Below are 13447 nucleotides of genomic sequence, written 5' to 3'. Positions count from 1 at the left end.
CTGCTCTGCTGTCAACAATGTGAGAAATGGCCGTGGTTTACAGCATTTCCGTGCTTTTTCCACACATTACATTATTTAATCATCCTGCAGCCAAATCTTACAACTGTAGTCATTGCATTTGCAGGGTCTGGTTGACTTTAGTATTATTTTGTTGCACAGATTATATGAAGAGCAAAATTACTTTCAACACAGACATTTCAGACTCCTGTCTTTATTAATACAAGTCCTACAATAAAAGGTTCACAATTATTGTAAAGGAAATGAAAAAAAAAAACCTTACTGAAATTGGTGCTAAACCACACTGATGTAAAAAAAATAAATAAGAAATAAAATACAACAACCCTGAAGCTAGACAATGAGAAAAATGAGAAACAAAGGAAAAATAAATGTATCGCACCACTGAAATGGACTACAATATAACGGAGAGCATATTATTTTGTCTTAACTGTCTCCTGAAAATAGGAAAATCTTCCTATTTCAGGACTCCACCTTTAGGAGTGAACACATCATTCTGACTCCACTTTTTTTAACGACAAATCATACAGAAATTCATTCTCAGAAGACAACAAATTTATCACTTCATTTGATAATTGCTCTTTGGGGTACACTTAAATTACTTACCAGACTGCAGAATATTTTTATGTTTGGTTTTCACCTGCTGCAGGTTCTTTTCTGGCCGGACAGGTTTGTTCTTCATGACAGATGAGGGATGAAACAGAACACAGCATGAGAACAATTAATTCAATAGACAACACGGACACAGAGTTGAAATTTTCTTTGAACTTCATTATACTTCACATAACATGCACCTCTATGGGCCACATTAAAGAAAAACACCAGTATTTATTAGTGGACTTGAAAAGTCATCAGCTTCGTCCTTGAACTGTAATAATGACAGTGTCTGTGGAGGACAGGTTATTAGTTGTACATGTTGGCGCTACTTACACATTAAGCCGGTCATCATTAACTGCCAGGCTTTCTCCCTCTCCTTTTTTACAACACTCGTGCCTTTCTTGTGGATTATATGTTTTACTTCTTCATATAGTTGAAGAAACATTGCCTGTTCATCAGGCATCAGATCAGGGTGCCAACCATGGGGGGGGGGGGGGGGGGGGGGGGGGGGGGGGACATGAGGCCCCCAGAAAACATGATTTGTGAATTTTTTTTTTTTTTTTTCAGGGGGGGGGGGCTAAATATTGACAAAATGCTGTTTCCCCCATGTATTTCCTTTATTTATTATTTTCGTATGATCATAATCATGGATCATATGCAGGATTAGGGGAAGCTCCCTTTTTACTCGTATATGACGCGCGTAATTGCACGCGCAACCACGTCGTGCCGGTGCGGGAAGCTCGTAAACTATGCGCAAACTATGCGTGAATTTGCTGTGAATGCGTCGTGTCAGTTCGCGACACTGACGGGCGCATTCGTGAACTGTCCGTGAACTGTGCGCCAACTGTCCGTGAACTGGTCATGAACTGTGCGTAAACTAGTCGTGAACAGTGCGGGAGTCTGCCGGTTCCTGACTCCAGAATGGCACGCCTTGCCACGACAACATCGTGGCAAAAAGTCGTGCAAGTGTGAACCTGGCTTTAGTCTGGATAGGAGCCCATTGAATTTTCCCACAATTTTCTCATAAACTATATAGTTTATTTTATCCCTGTGGGATCAAGGGATATCAAGGACCCAAAAGCCAACAATCTCAATACTAAATAGGAACATACAGGAAATGTATGATATTTCTTTGTGAGAGGTTATTGTGAGCCTTAAAATATCAGTAACCGGCTCAGGCCCATTCACCTCCATTCATTCTTTGCACCAGCAATATGTAAACAAACGGTTTAGATGTAATAATATTATTACTAATATTAATGCAATGATAATCAAAGGCCAGGCAGACATTTTTCATCCTTTTAATCAGTAAAATTCACTGAAGATGGCAGCTAATTACAAATACAAATCGTAATGATTAAATCAAAACAGCATTACAGGTTCTTTGTGATCATAGACTCCAGCTCCGCTGCGCCTCTGGCAAAAATAGACCTGGACCGAAGTTGTGCGGAGAGCTGTCCACAGTACGACGGCGCGTGTACGCTCAACGCAGCCCTGGCGCAAGCAGTGGGCACGCTCTGCCTGCGACTTCATTGACTTCAATGGGTGCGTAAGTGCTGCATGAGTGCTGTGACCTGCACGGCGCAGCGCAGCCGTTCCACAGTATGTGGGCGCTGGCCCTAAGGCATCTAGTGTTCTATTAGATATCTATGGTGGGAGTGACCAAAGCACCAGAATCGGCTTGCTCTTCCCGTGAATGCCTCCGAAAATGGCCACTCACAAAAAAAGAACATTGTTTGAGATGGCAGGATAGAAGAAAGGCCATAGAAAAGAAAAGAAAGGCAAAACGTGTGTTTTACTCGGAGATTCCTTTACGAGGTGGCGGAAATTTAAAGCACAAAAGGGATTTAGGACTGATCACGATGTGGGGAAGTCTCTGCTGGACAGGTAACATGCTTATTATCCCATTCAAATGTGTTTCTGTTGCATAAACACGTAAGACACTACTTTACGGATTGGAAGAAGAGTCCGACATGATTACAAATGTGTTTTAATCCTATGCGGAAAGACGACGCTCCAGCTGCACGGATGTTAACAAACTGACATGCGGCTGACGTGCGCACTCCCCACAGTCCTCATGTGGAGGGAGCCGCGCATGCGCAGTGCTCCAAAAATGGCAAATCGGCCATGTTGTACGAAATCGGTGGAGAATCCTCGAATATGTCTTTAATATGAACGGCGGCCGCCATTTCCTCACTGCGGACAGTCAAATTAAACTGTTAAGACTCTGTACACACTTTTGCTTCACTGAACACATATCACCAGGCAATCAAATAACTTTATCAACATCCGTGATTCCACACACAGTGGGGTAACTGACCTGTAGATTCTACAATTCTACAATTTCATTTAGCAGGCGCTTTTGTCCAAAGCGACGTACAACACAAGCAAGAATACAGACATAAGAAAGAAACCATTAGTAAATGCTTCAATTGCTTCAAGTGCGATTGGTCAAGGGCATTGCCATCCAGTTGCAGAAGAGGAGCCACTACCCCCCTCTTATTTATTTATTTATTTTTTGTGTCAACTCAGTCAGTGGTACATAAGTTCTGGGTTTTAGGCCACCTGACGATGAAGTCCGTAGGTGTTCTCTGAACAATTGAGCCTTCAGTTGTCTCTTGAAAGTAGAAAGGGACTCGGCGGAACGCACAGAGTTAGGTAGTTCGTTCCACCATTTGGGAACAACAGAGGAGAAGAGTCTGGCTGGAGGTTCAGAGCCGTGCTGGGCTGGAAGCACCAGTCGTCTCTCACATGCAGAGCAAAGAGGGCGTGAAGGAGAGTAGACCTGGATCAGGGAATCCAGGCAGGCCGGAGCCATTCTTGTAAGTGTTTTGTAAGCCAGGAGGAGAGATTTGAATTTGATTCTGGCTGCAACTGGAAGCCAATGGAGGGAGATGAACAGGGGAGTGACATGAGCTTTTTTTGGGCTGGTTGAAGACCAGACGTGCTGCTGCATTCTGGATCATCTGTAGAGGTTTGACTGTACGTGCAGGGAGATGCGCCAGAAGAGAGTTGCAGTAGTCAATGTGTAATATCACAAGAGCCTGAACCAGAAGCTGTTGTGGCCTGTTGGGTCAGGAAGGGTCTTATCTTCCTGATGTTGTAGAGGGCATAACGACAAGACCGAGAAACTGAGGCCACATGAACCTTAAAGGTCAGCTGGTCATAAATCATGACACCCAGGTTTCTGGTTGAGTTTGAGGGTACAAGTGGGCTCGAGTGAAGTTGGACACTGATCTCAGGCTGGACAGATGGACAAGCTGGAAAGACCATGAGTTCAGTCTTAGACAGATTTAGCTGAAGGTGGCATTCCTTCATCCAGGTGGAGATATCAGCCAGACATGCTGATATCCGAGCTGAGACTGTCGTGTCGTCAGGTGGAAAAGAGAGGAAGAGCTGAGTGTCGTCAGCATAACAGTGGTAGGAGAAGCCATGGGAGCAAATCACTGCACCAAGTGAGGTGGTGTACAGAGAGAAGAGTAAGGGACCAAGCACCGACCCCTGAGGGACCCCTGTTGATAGGCCATGTGACCTTGACACCTCCCCTCGCCATGACACTCTGAAGGATCTGCCTGTGAGGTAGGACTTCAACCACAACAGGACAGAACCTGAGATGCCAAGGTCAGAGAGTGTGGAGAGGAGGATCTGATGGTTCACGGTGTCAAAGGCAGCAGACAAGTCCAGCAGCAGGAGGACAGAGGACTGACCAGCAGCTCTTGCCAGCCGCAGAGATTCTGTGACTGAAAGGAGTGCAGTCTCGGTGGAGTGGTCGCATCTGAAGCCTGACTGAAAAGGGTCAAGTAGGTTGTTGTTCCGCAGGTGTTCAGAGACTTGGTTAAATACTGAGCGCTCCAGTATTTTCGACAGGAATGGTAGAAGTGAGAATGGCCTGTAGTTTTCAACCTGGGCTGGGTTGAGATGAGGCTTTTTTTAGCAGTGGGGTGACACTGGTTTGTTTAAAAGTAACAGGAAAAATGCCGGTTTCCAGGGAGGAATTGACAATGTGCGTGACTGCAGGTTTGATTATGGGCAAGATGGTCTGCAGAATGCTGGTGGGTATTGAATCGAGAGGACATGTTGTAGGTTTTGAGCTCAGAAGAAGTCTGGAGACCTCATCCTCACTCAGAGGAGCAAAAGAGCAGAGAGAAGGTGCAGTGGTGGGTTTGAGCTGACTGGGCTGGTCAGGCTCAGAGAACTGGTTGCTGATTGCAGCCACCTTTTCAGTGAAAAAGGAGACAAACATATCAGGAGTCAGCTCAGTGGATGGCTGAGCAGCTGGAGGAGAAAGCAGGGAGTTGAACACCATAAACAGTTTTCTGGAATCAGAAGCTGCACAGATCTTGCTCTGATATAAAGCTTTCTTTGCGGACTGCAAGCGGGAGGTAAAGGAAGCAAGTTTCTGTTTGTATGAGGACCAATCAGCGGGTTCTTGGGATTTACGCCACTTTCTTTCTGCTGCCCTGAGTCCAGCTCTTTGTTCTCTCAGAACTTCTGAGAGCCATGGACTTGGTTGTTTTTTTTATTGGCTGGTTTCGACTAGGGCTGAACGATAAGGGCAAAATTTCATATCTCGATATCCATGCCAGATATCTTGATATCGATACGATATATTACAATGGATTCAGTGAAAGTTAAGCATTTTTCAGAAAAATAAAAACATCATAATACAAAAGGATGTAAAAAAAATGCAGTTTTATTTATGAGAACTCACTGCCACTACCACCAAACTCGTTTGTGCAGATTCTGCAACCACCCTCTGCCATCAGCTGTCAACCAGTAAACGAGGGTTGTGGTTGGCTGGCCTTACCTGTGCATGGGCAAGCTTACATGCAGGGGAAATCTTGATATCTTTGATTTTGAGAAACTAATGTCCTGAATGTTCATATCCCGATAACGATATGATAACGATATATCGTTCAGCCCCAGTTTCGACACCCGGGGCAGAGTTTGTCCAAAGAGGACGCCAGAGAGGAACAGTGTGTTTCTGTAGCCTCACTAACAGGAAGTGATAAGAAGTGAGAGTAGTCCGGTAGGACAGAGCTCGCCTCCTCAGACAGCTGAGCTGCTGTGAGGGACTTCAGGTTTCTGCAATGGCAGAAAGGCAGCCGCAAATTTTACCAAGAAATGGTCAGATAGGTGTAGTGGAGTAACTGTCACTTCTGCTATGGAGCAGTTACGAGCCAGCACCAAGTCAAGGATTTTGCCAGCTTTGTGGGTGGGAGGAGACGGAGCCAGTACAAGTGTAAGGGAAGCGATTAGTGCCAAAAAGTCCTGTGCCTGAGGTTTGTCAACGTGAATGTTCATGTCTCCCATGACAATCAGTGGTGTGCCATCATCAGGGATGTCAGAGAGGAACATGTCCATTTCAGAGACAAAGCCATCCAGATTACCCCCTGGTGGGCGGTACACAACCAGAATATATGCTTTGATGGGAGTAGTGAGCGTTAAAGCATTAATATCCAAACGTTGTGTTGTTGTTCGACGGGCGCAGTGAGGAGAAGGACCAGTTGTCCAGAATGAGAATGCCAGCAACGCCTCCTCGGCCAGTAGAGCAAGGGGTGTGGCTTAACGTAGTGGACACAGAGAGTGCGGCTGGTGGAGCTGAGTTTTCTGGGTGGATCCATGTGTCAGTCAGGGCTAGGACCTGATATGATATGGGAAATATTACACCGAAATCAGCGACGCAGGAAAACTGTTGCTCATTCTCCACTCATCCGGATTATGAGCGTTCCTTTCTCTGCACCGCCAACAGGGTCCCAAAATGACGCGATTGGAGGGTGCTGCCACCCTGTGTCCTTTTGGAGAACAGCATGTCGTGATGCACTTCCATCTGTCTCCTTATCATCAACCCAGGGCCGGCGCGGGCTTCTCATGCGCCCTGGGCAAGCCCGACACCCCCGTGGTAGTGTCGCGGAGAGTCGCGCCGAGAGTTGTTGAGCGGGGGGATTGCGGCATGTCCGCCGAGTGTCACCGAAAGTTGTCAAGTGGGGGTGCGCGCCGAAAGTTGTCTTGGGGGGTGGGGTACCGAAAGTTGTCGAGCAGGAGGGCACCAAGAGTTGGCGATAGTTGTCGAGCGGGGGGGCAAGCGAGCGAGCGAAGCCGGGCAGTGCGCTGCTCAAACGGGCCGTCGCAGCGGCGCACCGTGGGCGGCGCGCCTCAGGAGCCCCCTATGACTCGGCGCCCTGGGCATGTGCCCCGGATGCCCAGCCTAATCGCCGGCCCTGCATCAACCAGGATAAAGTAAAATGCCAGTGTAACAGGGGGAAAATGACCAAAAAGCAAGAATCGCTTATTTTGTGACTACCACATTCACATCAGCATTTTATTTCCATTTCTTTAAAGTTCACATTTATTGTGACAGACTACAAATTTAAATTTTTCTGAAGCAGCCTAAACAGTGTCTGAATCAGTAATGTTCCCTTCAAACTGGATGATTTCTTGTGATTTTGGGTTCAAGCTGGACTTTCTGGATGACATCTCTGACAGTCTTTCACGATTTCATCCATTTGTGAGTATTCAGGTGGTGCAGCAATGAATTACAATAAATCAATCGTTTCCCACATAATTCACAAGAATAAGGATTCACACCAGTATGAAATCTCATGTGGGCCTTCAAATCACACCTTTGAATTAGATTTTTGTCACGTTTCACAAGAAACAGGCTTTTCACCTGTGTGAATTCTCTTGTGGACCAACAAATACCTCTGTTGCATGAAACTTTTGCCACGTTTCACAAGAATGAGGCTTCTCTCCCGAGTGAATTTTCATGTGTCGCAACAGATCACTCCGTCGACTGAAACTTTTGCCACATGTTTCACATGAATGGGGCTTCTCTCCCGTGTGAATTCTCATGTGAACCTTCAAACTACTTTGTTGACTGAAACTTTTGCCACATGCTTCACAAAAATGAGGCTTCTCATCTGTGTGAATTTTCATGTGTCGCAACAGATCACTCCGTCGCCTAAAACCTTTGCCACATGTTTCACATGAATGGGGCTTCTCTCCCGAGTGAATTCTCATGTGAACCTTCAAACTACTTTGTTGACTGAAACTTTTGCCACATGTTTCACATGAATGGGGCTTCTCTCCCGTGTGAATTCTCAAGTGAACCTTCAAACCACTTTGTTGACTGAAACTTTTGCCACATGTTTCACATGAATGGGGCTTCTCTCCCGTGTGAATTCTCATGTGAACCTTCAAACCACTTTGTTGACTGAAACTTTTGCCACATGTTTCACATGAATGGGGCTTCTCTCCCGTGTGAATTCTCATGTGAACCTTCAAACTACTTTGTTGACGGAAACTTCTGGCACATGCTTCACAAGAATGAGGCTTCTCACCTGTGCGAGTTCTCATGTGGACCCACAACTGACTCTGTAGACTGAAACTTTTGCCACGTGTTTCACAAAGTATCTTCTCATCAGTGACCATTCTGACCTTCTGACATAATTGATGTTTTTTATGGTCAGTTTTCTCACACATTTCTTCACAAAGAAGTTTTTCACATTCATCCTGCTTCTCTGAAACATTAAAGTTGTTCACACTGTTTCTATGAAACATGTTGAGTTTTTTCAGCTTTGCATTTCCAGTTGATTCTGAGTCAATGTGTCTTTTCACACGGTGGACTTCAGAATTCTGAGAGAGGAACTGCTCAGTCTTTGGTACTTCTGCGTCACTCAGGTCACTTTGATCCTCAACAGAAGGAATCTTAAAGGTTTTACTTTCAAACTTCAGAATAAATCGTTCTCCCTTCTGGCTGGTACTGAGTTCCTCGTGTTCCTCAATCTGTGAAGATTCTGGTTCCTCCTGCTCCTCCTTAAACTGACCAAGTCCTGGTTCTTCTTTTTCTTCTTTGATATGGGAAAATTCTGGTTCTTCTTGTTTGATCTGTGGAGGTTCTGGTTCTTCTTCTTCTTCTTTGATGTGCAGCGGTTCTGGTTCTTCTTCTTTTATTTGGAGAGGTTCTGATTCATCCTGTTCCAGACAGTAGTTTTTTTCCTGTTTAAAGAGCTGCTCCACTCTGCAGTCATGGTCCTGTTGGAGCTCTGCAAGGAAACAAATGCAGAAGATAAAAGGTTAGCAACATTATCTCTACAGTTCCAAATAAAAAAAAAAGTGTTACTCCAGCAGTCAATCTGAAAACTTTTATTCAAAAGTCCAAAAACACAGTAGAATCCCATTGTTACTTATTGATCGTCTTCAGCTGCTGATTGATTACTTATTAGGGACCGAGCCCGGAAGGCAAGGTGGCCGGTCCGGGCTCGGTCTCCATTGTTCTTCGTTCGTTTCTCGTTATTATACTCTTGCTGCTTCGAACCCTAATTTGACCCCCTAAACATGCACAGAAACTCACCAAATTTGGCAAGCACATCATGACCGGCGAAACATTTGATAAAATGGGAAAAATAAACCCATCTGCTCTCTAGTGCCACCTAGAAACACTAAAATGAACGCCACGGGCCACAGGAATGTCGCAGAGAGATGAAACCAACGCTCACGCGTTCATCTCATTGAGATCTAGAATTCACGTGCTGACACCCCTGACCTAAATCCAACAGGAATTCCGCAGTTTCCCTTTCCCTTTCCTCCGAGACCGTTTGTCGTACAGACATCAGAGTCACGCGACGTGATAGAGGACAAATTTCTTTACAAAAGTTGTTCAAATCTTTGTCAAAAGACTAACGGCGTGGATTTTATTAGCGTTCAAAGTTTGAAGTCTGAAATCCTGCTTTGCGCCGGCCCTCATCCGTTATAATGGGAAAAAAGGAAGAAAAGTCGCCTTTTTTCAGCACCTCGAACAAGTGTTGAGTGTGGCTAAACCATGACTCCTATCAACAAACCGAGCACACGTGAAGCATCAGCAGGTTCTCCCAAATAAGATGATGTAACGTAAGTGGGGAAAATATCATGATATATGTACGTTTTCACAGGTATGAAAGGTGTGCGCTCTGGATTTTTTTTGCTCTCAGTTATAATGGAGCCAGATGGGGAAAAATCTTGCGTTTCTCACAAACTGAGGCCTCTACAGTCCAAACTAAAAGTCTGACTTCTCTGAAAGCCTCACTAACTGAAAGACAACTAATTTTCCTATCAAATGTGATATTTTTTGTTCAGTTTTGCCAAACAGGAAAGGAACAAGGAGCAGTTGTTTCCCAAACAGAAGCTTTAATTTTCTCCTCTCTCCCACTCTAACTCACATTACCATATATGGGCATACGGTGCAGTTACACAGCTGACAGCAGCTGTCAATCAAACTCTGACACTCAGTGCCTTCACTCAGTGACTCTAAAAAGCAGATGGGAGAAGCTAACAGCTACATGTTAGTGGATGACAGATGCTAACAGCTACATTTTAGTAGAGATGCTAACAACTCACATGTTAGAGGGAGGACGTCTCAGTCGTGTGCCGGCGAGGACGCTCGGTCCCGACCAATCCCGCTTACGGCTTTAATTTGGATTAACTTTTTTGAGGCGGTGTATTTACTCACCTGCATCATTCTGTTAACTGTTTACTACACTACCTGAGATGGAGGGATAATGAGACATCCTGCTTTTAAATGTTGCCAGGAAATGCCTCTTCAAACAACATCAACCTCCACAACTTCACTGGGCAGACCAGTGAGGGGAAAAGTAGTCATAGTTCCATCAAGCACGTCTGCTCACAGCGCCATAATGATAGACAACCTCCAGCAGCCACATTCATGTGTTCATTCACACGTTTCCAAACCTGCTCTGTGTAACTTCATTTGAGGATTCCAGTTGATTTCCAGCATTCTGTGTTGACGACCAATCTCCTCCTCGTACTGAACTACAGTTTGTTAAAACAGCGTGAATATTTCCTCAGCAGCAGCAGTTAGTCTCTGGGTGGTCAAGTCTCTCACAGAGTGGTTGGAGCTCGTCTGCTGGTTACCACTGTATTGCTGTGGACTCTCTGGAGGGAAACAAGACAAAAGTCACTGATGTGATGGAAGTGAAGGTTTTACAGTGATGGGTGGATGAAACAGGACAGGACACTCTGAAATCAGAAACATTCAAAAACAGAAAAAAATCTGCTCATTTCAGTAAAACTGAAAGTACCTGTGGGGTTGAAAGGAAAAATGGGAAAACTGTCTGGATGCAACATTACTTTCTCTGAGCTCTGAAACCTTGGTGGGAAGTTTCCAATATGATATGGTTCAGACTTTTTTTTCTTCCGAGCATCACTTGAACGCATCATTACTCCAAACGATTTACTGAAATGTCTGTTTTATAAACGTGAACCGTAAAATCTGCACAAACTCGTGTTAGCTCAGATTGAGTGTAAATAAATCACTTCCTCAGTTTGCAAACAGCTCAAACACCGTTTCCTCTGTTTCTGATACAGAAGCTGTTTCATACTGAAGGTTTCTGTTACTTCACTGTGAAGAAGAACTGCAGCTGCAGCCTCGTTTCTGTCTGCCAGCTTTAAAATAAAAGTAACGATCCTCCAGCAGTCACATTCATGTGTTCATTCTCACGTTTCAATACCTGTTCTGTGGAAGTTGATTTGAGATTTCCACAGTTGATTTCCAGAAGTTTTCTCTGTCGATAAATCTCCTCCTCGAACTGGACGATAGTTTGTTGAAACACGGTGAATATTTCTCCAGCAGCAGCAGTTAGTCGCTGCTTGACAAACTCTCTCACAGCCTGAACTGAGCTCATTGTTGCTGCAGGAGATGAAATATTTCCTCTGAGGGACAAAGCAACACTGCCGCCATGACTTCTTCTTCTCTCAGTCGTTTGGAGGATCTTCTTCTTCTTCCTTGGGACAATGGTGGGTGGCGACCAACAACTTAGGTTCATACCGCCACCTACTGTTTCTCTGGGTAGATGTACGTTTGGAGGATCACAAACAACGTTCATCTTTACACTGACTCCTGCTGGACACAGGGGTAACTGCAGGTTATCAGCTGTTCGTGAACTCGTTGGAATTCTTCTTCTTCTTCTTCTTCTTCTTCTTCTTCTTCTTCTTCTTCTTCTTCTTCTTCTTCTTTTGGGTTTAACGGCGGATGCGGACTGACTAGCGCACTACCGCCACCCTCCAAATTAATAGTGAACGATTGCCATTACAGCTTACATCTTTTGAAAAGGGGTGCAGCATACAAGCTTAAAAAAAAAAAAACAAACAAACAAAAAAAAAAACTTATATTCTCTTGTCAAGTCCTGTATTTTTTAAGAACTGTAGCAAATACTTTATAGCTTTGTGATCTGATGTTTTTGCCAAAATGTTTCTCAGACTAAAAACCTCTCCAGAGTCCTCAATTTTCCTTTTGGTAAGGAGTCGCTCATCATTATATTTTGCACAACTCATTAATACATGTTCAACTGTTTCATGTACATTACAAGCGTCACATTTCCCAGTATTATGCTTTCCTAGTAAATGTAACGTTTTATTTAAACCTGTGTGCCCTATTCGAATCCTTGAAAGCATAACCTCTTCCTTCCGGCATCTACTACCTTGGTGACTTGATCCAACCTGAGGACTAATACTGTAGAGGTCTCTCCCCTTATCACCCATGTTCCATTTCACTTGCCACAGTGCTTTAACTTTGTTCCTTATTATTGACTTGGCCTCCGATTTTGCAATATTACACTGAACAGAAATATCTCTTGAATTTAAAGCCCGTTTAGCTACTTTATCCACTTGCTCATTTCCAGGCAGACCGACATGAGCTGGTACCCAAACAAATTTAACATGTGACCCTGCATTTTGGATGCTCTGTAGCAGAAACCAGAATTTCACATACAAGATCGTACCTTTCACTTGCATTACCTGATTTGAGATTCTCTAGTGCCGAGAGTGAATCTGAGCATATTATAAATCTTAATGGTCTAATTTCATCCACCCATTGTAATGCCATTATAATGGCTATAAGCTCCGCTGAGAACACTGATAACTGATCGGTAACTCTTGCAGAAAACTTAATATTAAATTCAGGGATCACATATGCTACTGACACCCTCCCTGCGTCTGGCTGCTTTGACCCATCAGTAAAAATTTGTACGTATCCATAATAATTATCGACATACATCAAGGCCAACTGACCGCTGTTTCCTTTATAAGTCTTGATCTTTTCATGTAAAGTTATATCAACTTCTGGAACTGGTAGCAGCCATGGTGGGTGCGGAGGAAGGACTATTGATGGGCTAAAATCAATATTTCCAACCCCAGCTTCCTGTGCTTTCCTTTGCACACTGACGCCAAAGGACTCTCTTTTACTCTTTTCCTGACTCCATGTTGGTGTGAGGACACTTTTTGTTGGGTGATCTTCTTTATGTCCTTTCAAATGAACATAATATAACAATGACAGTTTTAATCGCCTCAGCTCTAAAGGCATTTCACCAACTTCTACCTGAAGCGCACATACTGGGGAAGATCTTATTGCCCCCTCGTTGGAGTTCTTTTTGAATTGAACAAGTCATTCTTTTTCTGTTTTTTTTTTTTTTTTTTTTTTAACAACTGCCGATTTAATGCTAAGAATCTGTCAGACATCATCAAGTAATTAAAATGACAGACAAAGCCTGGAATTCCTCACCAGTTGTACATTTACTAAATGCTTGGATTAATTTTGGGAATAATCACCACCATTGTTGCTGCTGGAGATGAAAGATTTCCTCTTAAAGACAAAGGAACACAGCCGCCATGGCTTTATCTTCTCTATTATTCCCTATATAGTGCACTATATAGAGAATACGCCATTTTGTAGGGGTGTCCGAATGCCTAGTGAGCATCGATGTTCCCTACATAGTGCACTCAATGTATCCCACAATTCACCATGAAATCTAGTGGACAGCCGATGGTCACTAGACGAAGCAAT

General features: G+C 44.1%; 1 protein-coding gene across 1 annotated transcript in view; it reads right to left on the bottom strand.

The window, feature by feature from the left end:
- LOC115394103 (zinc finger protein 45-like) overlaps window positions 1-10382 on the bottom strand; it is a 1173573-nt gene extending 1163191 nt beyond the window's left edge. The window contains exon 1 of the mRNA XM_030099281.1: window positions 10339-10382. Within this exon, the coding sequence (XP_029955141.1) occupies window positions 10339-10357 (19 nt within the window). The 5' untranslated portion in view covers window positions 10358-10382. The remainder of the gene's footprint in view (window positions 1-10338) is intronic.
- Window positions 10383-13447: the final 3065 nt, after the last annotated feature.

This window comes from Salarias fasciatus, chromosome 9 (genome assembly GCF_902148845.1).
Source record: "Salarias fasciatus chromosome 9, fSalaFa1.1, whole genome shotgun sequence".
In the NCBI taxonomy this organism is placed as follows: Eukaryota; Metazoa; Chordata; class Actinopteri; order Blenniiformes; family Blenniidae; genus Salarias; species Salarias fasciatus.
Note: the sequence above shows the minus strand (reverse complement) of the source record. Positions and strands in the feature narration are given on the sequence as shown.